The sequence below is a fragment of the Mesoplodon mirus genome (genome assembly GCF_964341445.2).
Source record: "Mesoplodon mirus genome assembly, chromosome: 19".
Taxonomy (NCBI): Eukaryota; Metazoa; Chordata; class Mammalia; order Artiodactyla; family Ziphiidae; genus Mesoplodon; species Mesoplodon mirus.
In genome coordinates, this window is record NC_138995.1 from 60699040 (window position 1) to 60720020 (window position 20981).

Below are 20981 nucleotides of genomic sequence, written 5' to 3' on the forward strand. Positions count from 1 at the left end.
GGAGTGTCCTCCCCTCTCCTGAGACCCCCTCCCTCTTAGATCCTCTGTCCTCGTCTCTTACTCAGACCGGTCTTTCTGCTCCGCAGGCCTCCCCTTCCTGGTCAGCCCTTCCTCAGACCCCGTGTAGGGGGAGGTGACCTGGGCCAGCAATGTGACACATAGTGTTCTTCGGTCCCGAGTTCCAAACGGTCTCTGACAGTATGCGGTCGTCTTATTCAGTCACCATCCTCGTAAATACAGGGACGAGGGGGATCAGGAGAAGCAGACACAGAGAGCGACTGAGAGAAACAGAAAAACTGAGGAGGATAAAGAATGAGGGAGAACCAATGGGAACATAGAGGGACTTGTAAATAGACAGTAAAGTGAAACTGATCAAGCCTGTAAGGTAGCAGGTGAATAAAATAAAGAAGTAAATTAAAAAGCCGGATCTCCAGGGATTGGAGAGCAACAAAGGGTGAGGGGTTCTGGATCAGTGGTGGGAGGGTGGTAACAAGGGTGAGGCGTTTCAGACAGAGGGTCCGGGAGAGGATAAAAGGTGGAACCGTGGCCTTCAGAGCATCATGGTGCTGGCAGAGAAGGAGAGGAAAAATATTGACTACTAGAGCAGAGAGAGCAGGAAGGAAGCATAGCCACCTGGGGTGCCAGAGAGTGGGGAAGAAGGGAGTGTAACAGGGAGAGAAGGAGTGTAACCCAGAGGGCAGAGAGGGAACAGAAATGGGGGGAAGAAAGGCAGAAATACATAAAGATGTAGGTCATCCGAGAGGTTAGGGAGAAAGATCATCAGTAGGGGGAACACGCTGCAGAGTGGGCAGGACAGGAGTGAGAAAATCAATAGGAGGGCAGAAACAGCCGGAGAGCAGAGGGGAGCAAAGAGGCAGAGACATAGAAGTAGGGAGACAGATAAACAGAATGAAATGGAAACACATAGTCGTGCAGGTGGAGACCTGGAGGTTATCATACTAAGTGAATTAAATCAGACAAATAGACACATGATATCACTTATATGGGGAAAGCTAAAAAAATGGTACAAATGAACTTATTGACAAAGCAGAACTAGACTCAACAGACATTGAAAACAAACTTATGGTTCCCAAAGGTGGAAGGAGGGGAAGGGATAAATTACGAGTTTGGGATAAACAGATACACACTACTACATAAGAGTAATTAAACAACAAGGAACTGCTGTGTAGCACAGGGAACTGTATTCAGTATCTTATAATAACCTATAATGGAAAATAATCTGAAAAATATATTCAATAAAAAAAAGGATCACCTACACTATTTGATCTTCAAAGATCTATCATGCACTGAAAACAAATAAGTGTAGGAACTTACTTGTTGGTCTCTGTGTGGGAGTTACTGTCCTGAGCCCCTCCTGGGACAGTGGGCAGCAGAGGACTGTCTGTTCCACAAGCTGATGGCTTCCCTGTGTGTGTGGTGGTGACTCAGAAAGGGGGTGTGTCGATTCTAAGCGTTAAACAGCATCTTTCCAACTTTCAGGATCAACCTCTAAAGACTCCTACTGCCTGAGGACGAAGCCCGGAAGAGGAAAGAAAAGGAGTCAGAAATGGCTCTTTCTCAGGTAAAGTCATTTTCTCAGTTGATTCTTCAGTCTGTCCTTCCTGAGATGCCCTTCTTTGGACTCGCTAATCTTGTCTGCCACCTGTACATTCACAGTCATCCAGGGCCTTCCCTCAAGGCCTGTCATCTCCACTTAGATCCCATGACCCAGTGACCTGGGGCTTGTGAAGAGGCTCCACTGGGCCTAGTGCTGGGTAAGGCTTCACACCCATGGATTGGAGACGTGGTGTCAGTGCTACTGGGCAGCAGGGATTGTTGAGGGGCCCCATCTCCGTGCACTGTCCACTCTCTGAAAACCAGGATAAAGAAGCTGCACATGCAAGTCAGGTAATAATATGCACTTATGCCTGGTAAATTGTAGGAAACAGACTACAGCAAATACGTTCTGACTTTTCAGGCTGCATTAGAAGCGAAGTGGGTGTGTCACTGATTTAAAAATCGTAATGATTGAGAATGGAACGGAAAGTTCAGAGATACATCAGTGATAGAGGGCGTTTCATTCTATTATTGCTTTTAAACTTTGAAATCAACCTAAATCTCTGACACATGGAGATTCTTAACCCATTTTCATCATCTCCGGTCCTTGGAGGTTACTGTTGGTTGCCTCCTCTGACACATAGAAGTTTCTCACTGTTGGTTGCCTCATCTGACACATAGAAAGAAGTTTCTCATTCTGATGCAGGTAATGTTCCAGCTTTATACGTTTGCTGGTAGATACCCGGTTTCCCAGCACCGTTTGTTACTGAGACTGTCCTTTTTCTATTGCGTGGTCTTGGCACCCTTGAAGATGCGTTCTACGTCTATGCAAAGTTAATTCTGAGGGTTCTGTTCTGTTACGTTACTTTACGTATCTGTGTTTGTTGCTTTTTTTTTTTTTGCGGTATGTGGGCCTCTCACTGTTGTGGCCTCTCCCATTGCGGAGCACAGGTTCCGGACGCGCAGGCCCAGCGGCCATGGCTCACGGGCCCAGCTGCTCCGCGGCATGTGGGATCTTCCCAGACCGGGGCACGAACCCGTGTCCCCTGCATCGGCAGGCGGACTCTCAACCACTGCGCCACCAGGGAAACCCTGCCATGGGACTTTTGATAGGGATTACATTGAATCTATACAACACTTTGGGTAATAGGGTCATTTTAAGAATATTTAGTCTTTTCAATCCATGGGTATAGGATGTCTATTTATTTGTATCTCCTTGTTTGTCTTTTAGCAACATATAATAGTTTTCAGTGTACAAGTCTTTTGCCTCCTTGGTGAATTTCTTACTAAGTATTCTATCCCTTTGATGCTATAGAAATACGATTGTTTTCTAATTTTCTGTTGACATTGTTCACTATGTATAGAAATGCACATGATTTTTGGGCATTGACTTTCGGTATCCTGCAACTTTTCTAGATTTGTTTTTTGATGTAGCAGTTTCCTTGTGGAATCTTTATTGTTTTTACATATAAAAGTTATCATCTATGAAAAAAGATCATTTTACTTTTTTCAATTCAGGTAACTTTCTTGTTCTTGTCTAATTTCTCTGGTGAGGGCTTTCTGTACTTTGCTGGACAGTAGTGCAGAGAGCGTGTATCCTTGCCTTCTTCCTGATCTGAGAAGGGAAGCTTTCTAGTTGAGTGTTTATATCTCTCTTTTTTTCTTTTTGGCCTTGTGGTGAGATCTTAGTTCCCTGACCAGCGATTGAACCTGGGCCACGGCAGTGAAAGTGCTGAGTCCTAACCACTGGACTGCCAGGGAATTCCCAGAGTTTTTATATCTTGAAACATAGTTGAATTTTGTGAAATGCATTTTTCTGCATCAATTGAGACGATCATATGTTTTTTTCCTTTATTCTGTTAATGTGGTGTATCACATTAATTGATTTTTGTATGTTGAGTCATCCTTGCTTATAGTAATAAAATCCACTTGGTCATGATGTAAAATCATTGTAATGTGTTGTTGAATTTGGTTTGGTACTATTTTGTTGAGGATTTTTCAGTATTCATGAGGGATATTGGTTTGTAGTTTTCTGTGTTTCGTGTGTCTTTCTCTGGGCTTGGTATAGAATCATGCAGGCTCCGTAGAATGAGTTTGCCAGTGTTCCCTCTACAGCTCTTCGGAAGCTTTTTATCAGGATTAGAGGTAATTCTTCTGTAAATGTTTGGTAGAATTATGCAGCAAACCGATATGGTCTTGGCTTTTTCCTTGTTCGAGATTTCTGATTACTGCTTGAACCTCTCTAGTTATAATTCTCTTCAACTTTTTTACTACTTAAAGATTAGAGCTTAATAGGTTGTATGTTTCAATGAATTTACCTGTATCTTCTAGATTATGTAATTTGTAAGCATTATTGTTCATAGAACCCCTTATAGTTTGTTTTTTTAAATTTATTTTATATATTTATTTTTGGCTGCGTTGGGTCTTTGTTGCTGCGTGTGAGCTTTCTGTAGTTGCGGTGAGCTGGGGCTACTCTTCATCGCAGTGCGCGGACTTCTCACTGAGGTGAGAAGCTTCTCTTGTTACGGAACATGGGCTCTAGGCGCATGGGCTTCAGTAGTTGTGGCACATGGGCTCAGAAGTTGTGGCTCACAGGCTCTAGGGCACAGGTTCAGTAGTTGTGGTGCACGGGCTTAGTTGCTCTGCAGCATGTGGGATCTTCCCGGACCAGGGCTCGAACCCGTGTCCCCTGCGTTGGCAGGCGGATTCTTAACCACTGCGCCACCAGGGAAGCTCCTCCTTTTGCTAAATTTGATTTTAGTTTATTCTTCTCTACCTCCTTGGGTAGTAAAAATAGATTTCTGATTTGACTTCCCTGTTAGTATGGCTTTCACTACATTTTATACATTTTTGTATGTTTTCATTTTCATCCAGATATTTTAAAAATTCCTTTGTGATTTCTTCTTTGACCCATTGGTTATTTATGAATACGTTGTTTTATTTCCACATTTTGGGGATTTTTCTGTTTTCATTCTGCTGTTTATTTCTAATTTCATTGCTTTGTAGTTTGAGAAAATTCATTACGCTCTCAGTCTTCTTAAAATTGTTAAGATTTCTTTGATGTCCTAACATGTGGTCTCTCATGGAAAATGTTCTATTTGTTCTTGAGAAGTGTGTGTTTTCTGCTGTTGTTGGGTAGAGTGATCTGTACATGTCTGTTAGGTCCCGTCGGTCTATAGTGTTGTTCAAGTCCTCTGTTTCCTAATTGATGTTCTCTTTGGTTCCACCCATCGAAAAAACTGGGATGTTAAAGTCTCATACGATTGTTGTGCTGCTCTTTCTCTCTTTGTTTCTGTTAATGTTTCCTTCATTTTTAGAGGGAGCTCTAATGTTAGATATATAAGTATTTATAATTATTATATCTTCTTGGGGAATTGATTCTTTTAATAGTATATACTGTCCTTTGTCTCTTGTATCAGATTTTGTCTTTAGTTTATTTTGTCTGACATGTAGTCGCCCCTGCTCTCATTAGGATGGAATATTTTTTTCCATCCTTTCACTTTTCACTTTCCCATGTCCTTATATTTGTGAAAGTTAACAGTCCCAGCTCTAATACACTCTCTCTGTGCCTCTCGCTCTCGTTCCGTTTTACTCCTGTTACTTCCTCTGGTGGTCGCTGCTCAGGCACACTGTACAGTGGTGAAAGGCACGAGCCCTGGCCAGCCCCCTTCACTCTAGTGTAATTTCAGAGGGAAAGCATTGAGGGTTTCCTTCTGATTATAATGTTTGGTGAAATGTTCTTGCCTCATAACAATATCTTTTTTTCTATATTCCTTTTTGTCATGATTTTTAATGCTCCAGGAAGTTTTTAACTTTATTATTGTGATAAGTCTTTTTCTTAATATGTTAAATTAATGTATAACAGTAATAACTTCCAATTTTGAGTCAGTGTTTTATAAGTGGAATACACAAACTCTGTTCTGCATTTGTTAATACCTACCTATTTTAATTTTAGTGGATAAAATTGTACTTACATTCTTCAATTTAGGTGTTGTATGGAGATAGGAGTTAAAAGTTTTGTATTTTTCTCTTTATGTTTGTACCATTTTTCTTTTACTAGACTACTATAGAATAATGTTGACGAAGTAAATTAAGTGCAGGTAATACTTTCTTGTTCTTCGAAAATGCTGAAATAAATGTGGATGAAAATGATAACAGAAAATGTTATCCAAAAATATGTCAATAGACAACTCCTATCTTTTTTTTTTTTGTCCAAGCCAAGCAGCTTGAGGGATCTTAGTTCCCCAACTAGGGATTGAACCCAGGGCCACAGCAGTGAAATTGCCGAGACCTAATCACTGGACCATCAGGGAACTCCTGCCTTTTCAATTAATTGTGTGTTTACGTGTGTGTGCATGAGTTCATGGAAGTGCAAGTCCATGGTTTTGATGAAGACATCATTATTTCAAACCTATCTTTTTGCATTTGAAATTAGATCTTAACTGTATTCCTTGGCCTCGAATTTTTTCTACAGTATTGTGTTAATGGTTTAAATAGCAATAAGATTACTAACATTTTATGTGCATCTGTGTGTGAGCCCACGTATATGATGACCTTTTATGTCCTTCCACTTCGTTCAACTTGAACTTCTTTCAAATGTTCTCAGGGAATCCTCTGTCAGTGTGCTTTTAATGCTCTTTCTGTTACTCAACTGTTTCATTCCTTAGCTTCAATTCCAGACACTAACCCTCTGAGTTCTGATATTTCCTGTGTCATTTTTAGTTTCATGACCTGAGTCAAGTGTCTCCAAGTGTGTCTGACACAGTACTATCCTTTGTAAGATTGGAACAGGTCATCTCTAATGAGCTATTATGTTTATAACAATTTCATACATGTAAATAATTTATTTAGAATGATATTTAGCATACAGGAATTGTTCCAGCACTTCTAGTCATTGCCCTTGTTATCATTATCATAATTGCAGACTTTGACCTTTCTGTAAAGCCACTGTGGACTTTGTCATCTCTGAAGGCACCACTGATACTGTAGCTCATTTAGATTTTGAATATCACACAGTGTGTAAAACATAATATGTAACACTTCTGCATAGACAACCTGTTATTGAATTTTATTTCTAAGTTTTTCATGTGTTGTCTGGAAAAATGAAAAATCTACATTGATTGGAGGATATCATAATTGCTATGAAAGACATAAGAAATTAAAATTAGAGACCCGGGCTTCCCTGGTGGCGCAGTGGTTGAGAGTCCGCCTGACAATGCAGGGGACACAGGTTCGTGCCCTGGTCCAGGAGAATCCCACATGCCACGGAGCGGGTAGGCCCGTGAGCCATGGCCGCTGAGCCTGTGCGTCCGGAGCCTGTGCTCCGCAGCGGGAGAGGCCACAACAGTGAGAGGCCCGCATACCGCAAAAAAAAAAAAAAAAATAGAGACCCATAATTTCCCTAAGTACCTTTACATGAATCTGTCAGACTACATACTTCCACTGAATTGATCCTTACCACTCTCTCCTCTTCTCATTTTGTGTGATAATAAGAACTCTCTTCATGGCCCCTTGATGAGATATGTTTTCATTTCAGGCACCGTTGACATTCAAAGATGTGGCCATAGAATTCTCTCGGGAGGAGTGGGAATGCCTGGACCCTGCTCAGAAGGCCTTTTATGTGGATGTGATGTTGGAGACCTACAGCAACCTGATCTCCCTGGGTGAGGATAACTTCCCTTCAGAAGTTTGGATCTGCCTTTTGGGTGTCTTTGCATTTTCCCTCTGTGCCCCTTGGGAGCCCTTGTTTTGCTTGACTGATCTGAAATCCCTGTTGACTCATATATGAAAAGCTTCATGATGTGATATCATGAGTTTAAGCTTCACTTTTCTGCAAATGATCTATCCATTTCATGATACGTCAGGCGTTGTTCCAGAGCTTAAGTATTAATAAAGCTCAGGGCAAACTTTTCAAATAACAAATTCTCTTTTTTCTACCCCTGTGCTTTCGATTCACTGCTTCTTGGAAGAGAGCTAATTATCTGCATATTACACTTCCCTCTGCATTCAGAAGGAGGCAAGTGGTGGAGCACTCGGTGAAATATTTTTCCAGACCCACCTGTCATGTCCTCACTCCTCAGCTGAACAAAGAGCTGGGATTCTGGAAGAGCCACAGATCTTACTTACTTACTTACTTACTTACTTATTTTTTTTTTTTCGGTACGCGGGCCTCTCACTGCTGTGGCCTCTCCCATTGCGGGATCTTCCCGGACTGGGGCACGAACCCGTGTCCCCTGCATCGGCAGGCGGACTCTCAACCACTGCGCCACCAGGGAAGCCCCACAGATCTTATTTATTTCTTTTGAGAAGCAGAAATTTCTATTTCTGATCTGAATATTATTTGCATTTTGGAACAAGAGGAAGAGCCCTAGCCTCTGAAGAGTGATGTGAAAATAGCAAAAAACCAAGGGGGTGGGAATTTATCAAAAGTGTGAACAGGGCTTCCCTGGTGGCGCGGTGGTTGAGAGTCCGCCTGCCGATGCAGGGGACACAGGTTCGTGCCCTGGTCTGGGAGGATCCCGCGTGCCGCGGAGCGGCTGGGCCCGTGAGCCATGGCCACTGAGCCTGTGCGTCCGGAGCCTGTGCTGTGCAATGGGAGAGGCCACAACAGTGAGAGGCCCGCATACCGCAAAAAAAAAGAAAAGTATGAACACAGGTTACGTCTCAGAAGGGCAGAGAAGAAGCGGCAGCATTAGTAGTCTTTGGGTAACTCTACCCAAGTGGGAGAGTTCTTTCCGAAAATAGAAGTTTATGTATTGTGAACTCTGAGAGGACATTTTTCTTATTCCTGGGTTATCATTCTGTCATTCAAAATGTAAAATGTATTCCTTCACCCTCTGATGGGGCTGCAGCCCCATCAGAGACAAAGGCAAAGTCTTCTTTTTTTTTTTTTAATTTATTTATTTTTATTGATTTATTTTTGGCTGTGTTGGGTCTTCGTTGCTGCGCACGGGCTTTCTCTAGTTGCAGCGAGCAGAGGCTGCTCTTCGTTGTGGTTCGTGGGCTTCTCATTTCAGTGGCTTCTCTTGTTGCGGAGCACGGGCTCTAGGCTCGCAGGCTTCAGTAGTTGTGGCACGTGGGCTCAGTAGTTGTGGCTCACAGGCTCTAGAGCACAGGTTCAGTAGTTGTGGTGCACGGGCTCACTTGCTCCGCGGCATGTGGGATCTTCCCAGACCAGGGCTCAAACCCATGTCCCCTGCATTGGCAGGCAGATTCTTAGCCACTGCGCCACCAGGGAAGCCCAAAAGGCAAAGTCTTTATCATGATCTATGCTCTGCCATCTGGCCCCTGTGAACTAGTTTTTACTTGGCTTTGAGGAGTGTGAAGAGGGTTGTTTTAAAGGGATCTTTTGCCCCCTTCATTTCTCTTTCTGTACTTGATTTCACTGGTTGCTCACTTCTCAGTCCATATCATAAGAGTTGACACCTCCAGACTCCAGTCTCTGGGCCTTTCTCAGTTTTATCCCTATTTGTGTTCTTATATGACCTAATCAGAAGATGGGAAAACACTGGCTGCTCTTTCATTCCATCTGGCACCTCAGAACCTGCATGGAGCTGTCTCAAACCCCGTCTGCTTGTTTAGATTTCACAGCCATTTCTTCTGTTCTGATTTTGCAGCACACTTCAGGGATATGTGAAACAGAGAGGTAGATTGGATCTTGTGTAATTTTTACAGAGCAAAACTATAAAGACAGTGGACAGAGAGATCCTCTTTTTATTTCCCAGTCCCTCACGGGGGGAATATGTGAATCTTTCAGGCTCTCAGTTTGGCATCTTGGATAGAATGCATGGCTTCTTCTCAAGGGCTGTAATATCTGACCCCCATATCTTGTATTTTTTTCGCTCTTGTACTGTTCTACCAAGTCAATAATGTAGACTCTCCTGATTTCATATTCTTCTAAGGTTGCATGATTTTGCCTTTTGAAACTTGCTTTTGAAATACATATTCCTAGAGTCTGAAATTTTATCCAGTTTCTTTGCTGCGATAATCCACCTGTAGCAGACAGCTACGGATGGACTCTCTGTGGAGTGGGTTTACTGGGTGACAGGAAATTTTTGTTGCAGAATGCTTTCCCTCATATGCTGTAATATTTTCCTGCTGCACAGTAAGTCGCCACTTGAAGCTACCCAGTAGAGTGGTCTGCGTGTTGTAGGACACGAGATAGAAAGTATCACGAGAGCCTGACTGAGAAGCCTTTCCCTTTTTTTTTCTGGCTTTGAGGACTGTCACAAAAGCCTCTCTTAAGGGCACTGTGACAATCTTGTTTCCATATACTAATGACCATCCCCTTTGAGCCTCAGGAAATGATGTAAGAATTTATCCCAGGAAAACTTTGTCCAAGTTCTCCTCTTCCTGGTGCCAGACCCCAGGGCTGGAGGGTCTGACATGGGGCTCAGAGCTCACACTCCTGTGGGAAGACCTCGGTAATATAATTATTCTCCAGTTTGTCTGTCACCCACACAAAGTATGGGATTTGGTGGTATCATGGGTCCGCCCCGTTCTACATATCTGGTTGTGGTTTTTTCTTTATGTCTGGTAGGTTTCTTTATGTTCTGGTAGGTTTCTGGTAGGTTTCAGCCTTTTTCAGCGATGGTTGTTGTCATTTGGGTGTGCTCCTGAGACGGGGTGAGCTTAGGGTCCTTCCACTCCACTATCTTGGCCGCTCTCCTCTTGTACAGTTATATTCACACAGGTAGACAATCTCGAGCTGTGCTCCCAATATGCATATACCCTGTGCTCCACTCATGCTCTTTCTCAGACCTGACCTTTCCTGACATGGTACTTTGATGTAGATGGAACCACTGTTATTTGCTCACATATTTATGGTGTTCCCCTGATTGTCTCAATTTCTGCAGCACTCCTTCGCCCATCCCTCCACTTTCCACATTACTCAGACTGTAAAAATGATCCCTCTTTTTCTGTGGAATAACTTTCTCATGACATGACCGAAATCACTACGTGCAGCTGTGATGATTCAGAAACCGTTTTCAGGAGTGGTGGCTGCATAACATTATCAGTTACATGGCTCAATTCTTTTGCGTCTCTCTTGGCGTTTTCTTTTTAAACTCCTGGTATTTGTTTTCATATTTTGTAATCTGTACTGCCTGGGTGGGCAGTCATGCTTTGGAATATGTTGTCTTAGTTTGGAAGTTCAGGTTCAAATCCAGTTTCTCTCAGTACTTTCTGTATCAATTGCAGTCATGTACATAAACGTGTGAGTCTACTTCTCTGATTTGAAAAATTGTGTTGATTGCCCTCAAGCCTTTTAAACAAATTAGTGCCATTAGATGGCTTAGAATCTTGTATGTTTCATAGTAAAGATTGAAAAGTGACTTTTTTTTTTTTTTTTTTTGCGGTACCCGGGCCTCTCGCTGTTGTGGCCTCTCCCGTTGCGGAGCACAGGCTCCGGATGCGCAGGCTCAGCGGCCACGACTCACGGGCCCAGCCGCTCCGCGGCATGTGGGATCTTCCCGGACCAGGGCACGAACCCGTGTCCCCTGCATCGGCAGGCGGACTCCCAACCACTGTGCCACCAGGGAAGCCCTGAAAAGTTACTTTTTATAAATAGTTATATTAATATTCTGTCATGTTTATTGTCATGTCACTTTGTATCATATCTTGTATGCTTTTCATCTCCAATTTGTTCTAAACAAGGTTGTGTCTGACCCTAGTTAATAAATATACAAATTGCTCACTCTTTATTACATATATTTTAGAGGCAATGAACTGGAGAATTTAAGTGCTCTGTGAAGGTAGGGTATATTGCTCTGTTTATTGGCTGTTAGGTTAGGTAACTCTAGAATAGTTCATTTATTAATTTTTTTTGGTGTTTTTAAAAATTTATTCATTTTATTTTTGGCTGCACTGGGTCTTTGTTGCTGTGAGCAGGCTTTTCTATAGTTGCAGCGAGCGGGGGCTACTCTTCGTTGTGGTGTGCGGGCTTCTCATTGCGGTGGCTTCTCGTTGCAGAGCATGGGCTCTAGGCACACAGGCTCAGTAGTTGTGGTGCATGGGCTTAGTTGCTCTGCGGCATGTGGGATCTTCCTGGACCAGGGCTCGAACCCGTGTCCCCTGCATTGACAGGTGGATTCTTAACCACTGCACCACCAGGGAAGCCCCATTTATTATTTTTAATTGTAATTTATATATGATGGTTTTTCAGCATTTATTATAGAATACAACTGACATGTACCACTTGTTAATGTAGTAAAATATGTATTGTTTATGGGTACATAGTTTTATAGCAGATATTTAGAAAAATATTTTTTGAAAAATTGTGTTATCAAATTCTTCATTTTCTATATGCTGTATTTTGTAATTCTATACTGCTAGTTATTTAAATTATTCATTAGATAAGTCTGTTTTGGATTATGTACCATTACAGTACATTGTATGTTCTTTAGCATTTATTTATGTACCATAGTATGCAGAATATATGTACAGTATAATATTTTTTGCGTCCTCATTTATGAGACCGCAGTATGTTTATTGTTAATTGGTATATGCTTTGGTGGAAAAATATTGTTTCTTCAAGAGCTAACATAAGTTTGTCTAGTGTGAATGTTTTTGTTATAGGGTGTTAGAACTAGGCTACCCTAATATTAATTTGAATTACATGTAATCACTCTTTCTTTAGTAAAGAGTCCTATTCTTTTCGTGTTCCTAAAATTTTTAAGGTCATGATTGGGAAGTTTCGTAACCTTTTTGGACATAAGTATTTCTTTGTGTTTATTTTACTTTATTTTGACCACACTGTGTGGCTTGCGGCATCTTAGTTCCCGGCCTAGGGATCGAACCCATGCCCCCTGCAGTGGGAGTGCAGAGCCCTAACCACTGGACCACCAGGGAATTACATACTTTAGGTTTAATATCATATATTCAACATTAAACGTTTACTCATGAATTGTAATGAATAATACACCTTATGGTTCTTTGTATCTTGTAGATATCTCTCATATACATGTGATCAAGAAATTACAACCAAGAGCAAACAGTGATAGAGGAGAAGTATTCCAAACAGTGATGTTGGAAAAACAGAAAAGCCATGAAATGAAACATTTTTACTTCACGGAAATCCAGGAAGATGACTTTGGGTGTCAGTGGAAGGATGACGAAAGAAATTACAAAGGAATGTCTGTAGCCTGTAAGGAAAATGTAACTCACAGAAGAGATCGACATGGTAGGTGGAATTCAGGAAAGAAACCCATTGAAAATAGGCTTACATTAAGCTTTCAGGATGAACTGCATGTATTTAAGAACAATATTTACAAATGTAATGAGTGTGGCAAAGCCTTTAATCATGGCTCATCCCTCCGCAGACACCAGATAATCCATACGGGAGAGAAGTTATATAAATGTGGGGTATGTGGCAATGTTTTTCGTCTAAAGTCACACCTTGTAAGTCATTGGACAACTCATACTCATGAGAAAACTTACAAATGTAATGACTGTGGCAAAAGCTTTAATCATGGCTCATCCCTCCGTAGACATCAGATAAGCCATACCGGAGAGAAACTGTATAAATGTGATGTATGTAGCAAAGTGTGTAGTCAGAATTCCTCCCTCAAACGACATCAGAGGATTCATACCGGAGAGAGACCTTACCAATGTAATGAGTGTGGCAAAACCTTTAATCGTGGCTCTCACCTCTCCACACATGAGGTAATCCATACAGGAGTGAAATTATGTAAATGTGATGTGTGTGACAAAGTCTTTAGTCAAAATTCATGCCTTAGAATCCATCGGAGAATTCATAATGGAGAGAAACCTTACAAATGTAATGAGTGTGGTAAGGTCTTTCGTCAAAATTCACATCTTGGAAGACATCAGAGAATTCATACCGGGGAAAAACCTTATAAATGTAAAGAGTGTGGCAAGGTCTTTAACCAGTATTCAAATCTTGCAAGTCATCAGAGAATTCATACTGGAGAGAAACCTTACAACTGTAACGTGTGTGGCAAGGTCTTCAGTCAAAATTCAAATCTTGTAAGTCATCAGAGAATTCATACAGGAGAGAAACCCTATAAATGTAACGAGTGTGGCAAATTCTTTAATCAAAAGGCATACCTTACAAAGCATCAGAGAGTTCATAATGAAGAGAAGTCTTACAAATGTAATGTGTGTGGCAAGGTCTTCAGTCGAAATTCAAATCTTGAAAGTCATCGGAGAATTCATACTGGAGAGAAACCTTACAAATGTAATGACTGTGGCAGGTTCTTTTCTCAAAAGCCAAACCTTGGAAAGCATCAGAGAGTTCATACTGGAGAGAAGCCTTACAAATGTAATGAGTGTGGGAAGGTCTTCAGTCAAAATTCACTTTTTGCAATTCACCAGAGAATACATAATGTAGAGAAACCTTTCAACTTTAATGAAGTTGAAATGCCTTTACTCAGATCTCAACCCTCACTAAATATCCGATAATTTATACGTGAGAGAAACCATGTAAATGTGACATATGTGGGAAGGTCTTCATTCCAAATTTACACCTCACAATTCATTGGAGAATTCATAGTGGGGAGAAACTTAGCAAACGTCATGAATACGGCAAAGATTTTGTGCCTGCAAGCCTCACTTTCTATCAGATAATCCGTAGTGGAGAGAAACCTTACAAATGTAACGAGTATCTGCACGTCTTCAGTCCACATTCATACCTTAAGATCTGCCAAATACTTTATACTGGAGAAAATCTTTTCCAATATAATGAGTGTGGCAAATCCTTCAGTGTTCTGTCAAGGCTAACTTACCATCAGGTAATCCGTACTGGTGAGAGACTTTAATAATATAGTGATATGACAAGGCTTCTATCAGGCATCCACATCTATGCTTCATTAGGAAATTCATTCTGAATAGCAACCAGATAAATGCACTTATCGTGGCCAGGCCTTAAGAGGAGGAATTTATTAATTAAAGAACTCATTCTGGAGATTACCTCACAAATGCCACGAATGTGAAATAATCTTATTTCTCAGGTAAGACAGTTTATATTTGTGAGTGACAGACCACCTGGAGAACCGTGACCGAAAAGAAGTGGGAGCATCATCCTTCTCACCTGACAGGAAGTCCAGAGGGTGTAGTGTGGGGTGTGATGGGTCCTCTCTTCCTTCTTCATCCATGAGCACTTGGTCCTCACCTTCCTATAGTAACATGACTGCTGTAGGACCGAGAAGGGGGAAGGTGGAGGGCAAAAACCCTTTTCGTTTTAAGATTCTGTCTTGTTTTCATGGAAACATTCATCCCAGATGTATTCTCTTTGGGTCATGCTCTTGTGACATGTCTGAGAACTCTGCATCCAGTTCTGGATTCTGGAGATTTTATTCTATACCGTTTTTCCTAAATCTCTTATAGAATAAAGTTTTAAACTTTGTTCTAAAGCTAAAGCTTTAACTTTGAGCTAGTGTTTGTACAGATGTAAAGTTTAAATGGAGATCTCTTTTTTTTTTCTTCTTCTTTGAATATTTCATTGATTAGCACCAGTGTTGGAAAGTCCTTCCTTCACTGAATTGCCTGAGTACCTTTGTCAAAAAGTGGTTGGAAGTACACTTGACCTTTGAACAAGGCATGGAGTTAGGGTTTTAGACTCATGAGCAGTTGTAAATTCACGTATAACTTAATGTTGTCCCTCTCTACCCATGGCTCCACATCCTCAGATTCAACCGGCCACAGATGCTGTAGTACTGTAGGAGTATTTATTGGAAAAAATGCCCATATAATTGAATCCACACAGCTCACACCTGTGCTGTTCAAGGGTTAACGGCACTGATGTAGGGCTCTTTCTGGTTTCCACATTCTGTTCCACTAGTCTATTTGTCTGTCACTGCACAAATCCCACACAGTCTTGATAACTGTCACTATATTAGAAATCTTGAGGTCATGTGGAGTGATTCCAGCCACTTCAGTATTTTTCAGGTATTTTAGCTCTTCTAGTTCTTTTGCCTTTCCCTATTATTTTTAGAAAAATCTTGTTTGAATCTACAGAAATCTTGATTGAAGACACATTAAACCTGTATGTCAATTTGGGGCATTTTAATATCATTTCTATGTTGTGTCTTCCAGTCAATTAATCTGGTATATTTTGTTAACAATTCAATGAATATGGTATGTTTTGCTCAGATGACCTAAATAGAAGGTAATTTTGTTTCATTATAGTTGTAGGTTTCAGCATAAAAGTCCTAACTTTGTTAGATTTACACATTTTCCTTCTACTTTTACTTTTTTGAGCAAACGTCGTATTATATATTTAATTTCAATTTCCATTTGTAAATTTCATGTGTATAAAATTACAGTGGATTTTTGCACATTCTTCCCTGACATCTTGCAAATTATACTTTTTCTAGAAATTTGTATAGATTGTTTTTATTCTCTACATACATTAATCTATTAAATTTTCTGTTTCTACTGTAACAAATTACCACAAACTGAGGGCCTTGAAGGAACACAGATTTATTCTCCTATGGTTCTGGAGGTGAGATGTGTAAAATGATCCAAAGCACTGTGCTCCTTCTGGATATTCCAGGGCAGAATTTGTTTTCTTGCCTTTCTTGGATGCCAGAAGCCACTTACCTTCTTTGTCTCATGGTCCCAATGTGTATTCGCATGACACTCTTTCAATTAATTCATGATTTTATTCAGATATCTTCTTATCACGTGGGCATTTCCTGAACACGTTGTTTACATCAGGACACCCTGTCACTCTCTCATTGTACGTGTACACCTTCATCGTACTTAACACCATCATATCTGATTTAATTATTGCTGACTTTCCCTTGTAGAAAATATATGCTCCTTGAAGGCAGGGTATTGATTTTGTTTCCTGCTAGATACCCAGTGACTGGAAGCATTCCCAACTGACAGGTGAGTGAATGCGTTTATCAGTGCAAAGAAGGTTTGTGTAATGCATTGGCTCATAGGTCAGTAAGTCAAATGGTCAGATAAACATAATTGCATTTGTGGCCTCACATTCTTTACTCCATTAACATTACACCTGAACGTTCTGACCATTTGTCATAAATTCTCACAGTATGATTTATTCACACGTTGTGACATTTTCTCCCACGTGAGCTCAACAGATCTAACTCATCAGTGAAGAGATGTCTTCATGAAGTACTTTTCATCCACAACATTTTAAGTTTAGGATTCTTTCATTCGTGCTCCATTCCACGCCCGTGACAAAATAATAATTCTGTTTCTCAGGTCGTAACTGAAAGAAGTAAGTTTATCATTCTCACCAAACAGGAAGTCCAGAGGGTGCCGTGGGCGGTGTGATAGGTCCTTTGCCCCTTCTACCGCCGTGAGCACTTAAGTCTTCAGTGTCCTCGTAGCAACCTGGCTGCGGGATGACGAAGAAGGCTGAGAGGCAAAACCCTCTTCAGTTTTAGGTTTTGTCTCATTTTCATGGAAGATTATGAGCCGGTTGCATTAAATGGCCACTGTAATTTTAATAATAATGAAATTTCAAATTTCATATTTCCCTCTTGAATAGAGAAAAAAAGTAAAGGGAAAAGGTGTCAGGGACAGATTATATCAAAAGACTTTCTTCTTTATCATGATAGGCTAATATTCCATGTAACACTGGGCTACTTTGCCTGATGTTCAAAATGTCAAGGAAAAGTTTTTAGAGCCCTTGTGTTTTCTAACTCACAGATTTATTTCCTTTCTGCTGTGTCTGATTCTAAACACACTTAAATCATTCTCCAATTTTTTTTTTTTTTTTTTTGGTTGTGCCCCACAGCTTGCAGGATCTTAGTTCCCTGACCAGGGATTGAACCGGTGCCCTCACAGTGAAAGTGCCAAGTCCCAACCTCTGGACTGCCAGAGAATTCCCTCTCCAATTGTGATGTAGTTATTCTGATTCCAGTATCAGGGTAAGAAGTAAAGGAATCCATTTTGAGATGTTTTTTATCCATGCCGTCCTAGCTGAATGTGAGAAATATACAAAGGCTTGTAGTTGGGAAATATTCTAATATCACCTCCAAATATATTTTAATATTAGACTCTATATAGTAATATAATTGCTGAGATGTTAACTCTGAGATGTTAAATATCGGGAAAGGAACATTAAATACTTTCTGTGAAGTACTCGAGGCTCAAATAGGATTTACTTGCTACTATACATAAAATAGATAAGCAACAAGGATTTACCGTATGGCATATGAAATTACATTCACTATCTTGGAAAAACCTACAATGGAGATTAATCTGAAAAAAATGTATATAACTGAACCACTTTGTGGAACACCTGAAACTCATACAATATTGTAAATCAGCTATCCTTCGATCAAAAAAAGAAGTGGAACTTCCTTGGTGGTCCAGTGGGTAAGACTCTGCGCTCCCAATGGAGGGGCCTGGGTTCAGTCCCTGGTCAGGGAACTAGATCCCACACGCATGCCTCAACTAAGAGTTCTCATACCACAACTAAGAAGCCCCCATGCCGCAACGAAAGATCCTGCTTGTTGCAACTAGGATCTGGTGCAGCCAAAATAAATAAATAAATGTTTTAAAATAAGTAAATAACAAAGAACTATTTCCTTGAAAATACAGAATATATTCAATTGAGGGTAAGCCCTGAAAATGTTACCTTAAAATTATGCTGTTCTGTAAGACAGGAAATAATTCTTTTTTGTTGTTGTTACCATACTGTTTATGGAAAAATCGGAGTTTAATGACTTCAAAATGTTAGTTTAGCCGCAAATGATTATTTCCTGGGTGATTCATTCTCCTTTTAAAATATCATTATCCAATGTAGATCTGATTTTACTAGGTAGAAACTAAATATGACATACATATGTGTGCTACATTTCATCTTAATAAAGTAATTTATAGATGAGCACAGGTGGACTGGGAACATATTTGGTGATTAGTTTTGTGGCAACCTTTTGTACAGATTGTTACTTTTGGAAAGTTGTAGGTCCTAATATAAATTCTTTCTTAAATTACCATTTTCCTTTTTATTTGTAGTTTGCAATAAAATATTACTGATCCTTAAAATTCAAATCAACTAGTTTTGCCAAATAAGATGAGAGTGGAAATAATGCACTACTCATTCGAATGACCAAATCCACATTTCTTAAAAATCACAATAGGGCTTCCCTGGTGGCGCAGTGGTTGAGAGTCCGCCTGCCGATGCAGGGGACACGGGTTCGTGCCCTGGTCTGGGAAGATCCCACATGCCACGGAGCGGTTGGGCCTGTGAGCCATGACCGTTGAGCCTGCGCGTCCGGAGCCTGTGCTCCGCAACGGGAGAGGCCACAACAGTGAGAGGCCCACATACCGCAAAAAAAAAAAAAAAAAATCACAATAACCCACCAAGCAAGCCACATTTACATATCTACCCAAGGGATTTGTAAACATTTTCCACGTTAACACCTTATAAAAGATTGTTGATAGAAGTGTTTTTTATTTTTATTATTTATTTAAATTTGTTAAATTTATTTATTTTTGGCTGCGTTGGGTCTTCGTTGCGGTGTGCGGGCTTCTCATTGTGGTGGCTTCTCGTTGCGGAGCACGGGCTCTAGGCCTGGGGGCTTCAGTAGTTGTGGCTCGTGGGCTCTAGAGCGCAGGCTCAGTAGTTGTGGCACACGGGCTTAGTTGCTCCGCGGCATGTGGGCTCTTCCCAGACCAGGGCTCGAACCCGTGTCCCCTGGATTGGCAGGCGGTTTCTTAACCACTGCGCCACCAGGGAAGCCTGAAGCATTTTTAAAATAATAGCCAAAATGTGGAAAGAACCCAAAGCTCCATTAAATGATGAATGTTTGTTTTTTTTTTTTTTTTTTTTTTTTGCGGTACGCGGGCCTCTCACTGCTGTGGCCTCTCCCGTTGCGGAGCACAGGCTCCGGATGCGCAGGCCCAGCGGCCATGGCTCACGGGCCCAGCCGCTCCGCGGCATATGGGATCCTCCCAGACCGGGGCACGAACCCGTATCCCCTGCATCGGCAGGCGGACTCTCAACCACTGCGCCACCAGGGAGGCCCAAAGTTTTTGTTTGTTTTTTTTTTTTTTTTTTGCGGTACGCGGGCCTCTCACTGCTGCGGCCTCTCCCGTTGCAGAGCACAGGCTCCGGACGTGCAGGCTCAGTGGCCATGGCTCACGGGCCCAGCCACTCCAAGGCATGTGGGATCTTCCTGGACCGGGGCACGAACCCGTGTCCCCTGCATCGGCAGGCGGACTCCCAACCACAGCACCACCAGGGAAGCCCTTGATGAATGTTTAAACAAACTGGAATGTTTCTCATCAGAAATAAAAGTTATGAAGCACTGATAAAAGTTAATCAGGGATGACCCTTGAAAGCATTATGCCAAGTACAAGAAGGGAGATGGCCATATATTGTGTGACTTAATATATATAGAATGCCCAGAATAGTCATATCTGTAGAGATGGAAAGTAGCTAAACATTTGCTTGTGGCTCAGGGTAGAGTGCTGAGTAACTGTTAATGTGTACAGGTTTTTTTTTAAGAGGTGATGACGAGGGGCTTCCGTGGTGGCGCAGTGGTTGAGAGTCCGCCTGCCGATGCAGGGGACACGGGTTCGTGCCCCGGTCCGGGAGGATCCCACGTGCTGCGGAGCGGCTGGGCCCGTGAGCCATGGCCGCTGAGCCTGTGCTCCGTCCGCAACGGGAGAGGCCACAGCAGTGAGAGGCCCGCGTACCGAAAAAAAAAAAAAAAAAAAAGAGGTGATGACGAATGATGAAAATGTTGTTGGACAGCATTGCAAACATACTAAATCCCGCTGTATGGTGAACGTGAAAACTGTATATTTTATTGTATGCAAATTATACAATAAAAGAAACAAGCTAATATCTCCATGTTGAATTCAGAAAATTGTTCCGATTTACTAACCATGGCCTACAAGGTGTTGGAGAGAGGAGTTGCAGTTTCCATTGTACCAGTGGACGGAAGACATGATGATAGGAACAACGGCAAGAAGGGGAGGAACTGGAGAGATACCTTTTTTGTGTTTGTTTGTTTGTTTTTTGCGGTACGCAGGCCTCTCACTGTTGTGGCCTCTCCCGTTGCGGAGCACAGGCTCTGGACCCGCAGGCTCAGCGGCCATGGCTCACGGGCCCAGCCACGCCGCGGCATGTGGGATCTTCCCAGACTGGGGCACGAACCCGTGTCCCCTGCATCGGCAGGCGGACGCTCAACCACTGTGCCACCAGGGAAGCCCCGAGATACCTTTTGTTTTTAATTGAAGTATAGTTGATTTACAAAGTTGTGTCAATCTCTGCTGTACAGCAAAGTGCCTCAGTTATACACATATAGACCGTCTTTTTTTAAAATATTCTTTCCCATTATGGTTCCTCACAGGATATTGAATATAGTTCCCTGGGCTATACAGTAGGACCTTGTTGTTTATCCATTCTACATGTAATAGTTTGCGTCTGCTAACCCCAAACTCCGAGTCCATCCCTCTCCCTCCCGACCCCCGCTGGG

At 41.7% G+C, this 20981-nt stretch overlaps 2 protein-coding genes across 2 annotated transcripts in view; one reads left to right on the forward strand and one right to left on the reverse strand.

Moving 5' to 3' along the window:
• Positions 1-20981, reverse strand: part of LOC309794915 (uncharacterized protein) — a 385639-nt gene that overhangs the window by 87506 nt on the left and 277152 nt on the right. The gene's annotated exons all lie outside the window — the stretch shown is intronic.
• Positions 1501-19132, forward strand: LOC309794919 (uncharacterized protein). Its single transcript, XM_082606865.1, has 3 exons — positions 1501-1582; positions 7094-7220; positions 12503-19132. The coding sequence occupies exons 1-3, from the start codon at positions 1568-1570 to the stop codon at positions 13975-13977; spliced, it is 1617 nt and encodes a 538-aa protein (XP_082462991.1). The 5' UTR covers positions 1501-1567; the 3' UTR covers positions 13978-19132.

Excerpts from the sequence above, each read along its gene's own strand:
- LOC309794919 (XM_082606865.1), top strand. Across the intron at positions 7,221-12,502 it reads CAGCAACCTGATCTCCCTGG|ATATCTCTCATATACATGTG; the intron begins GTGAGGATAACT and ends TGTATCTTGTAG.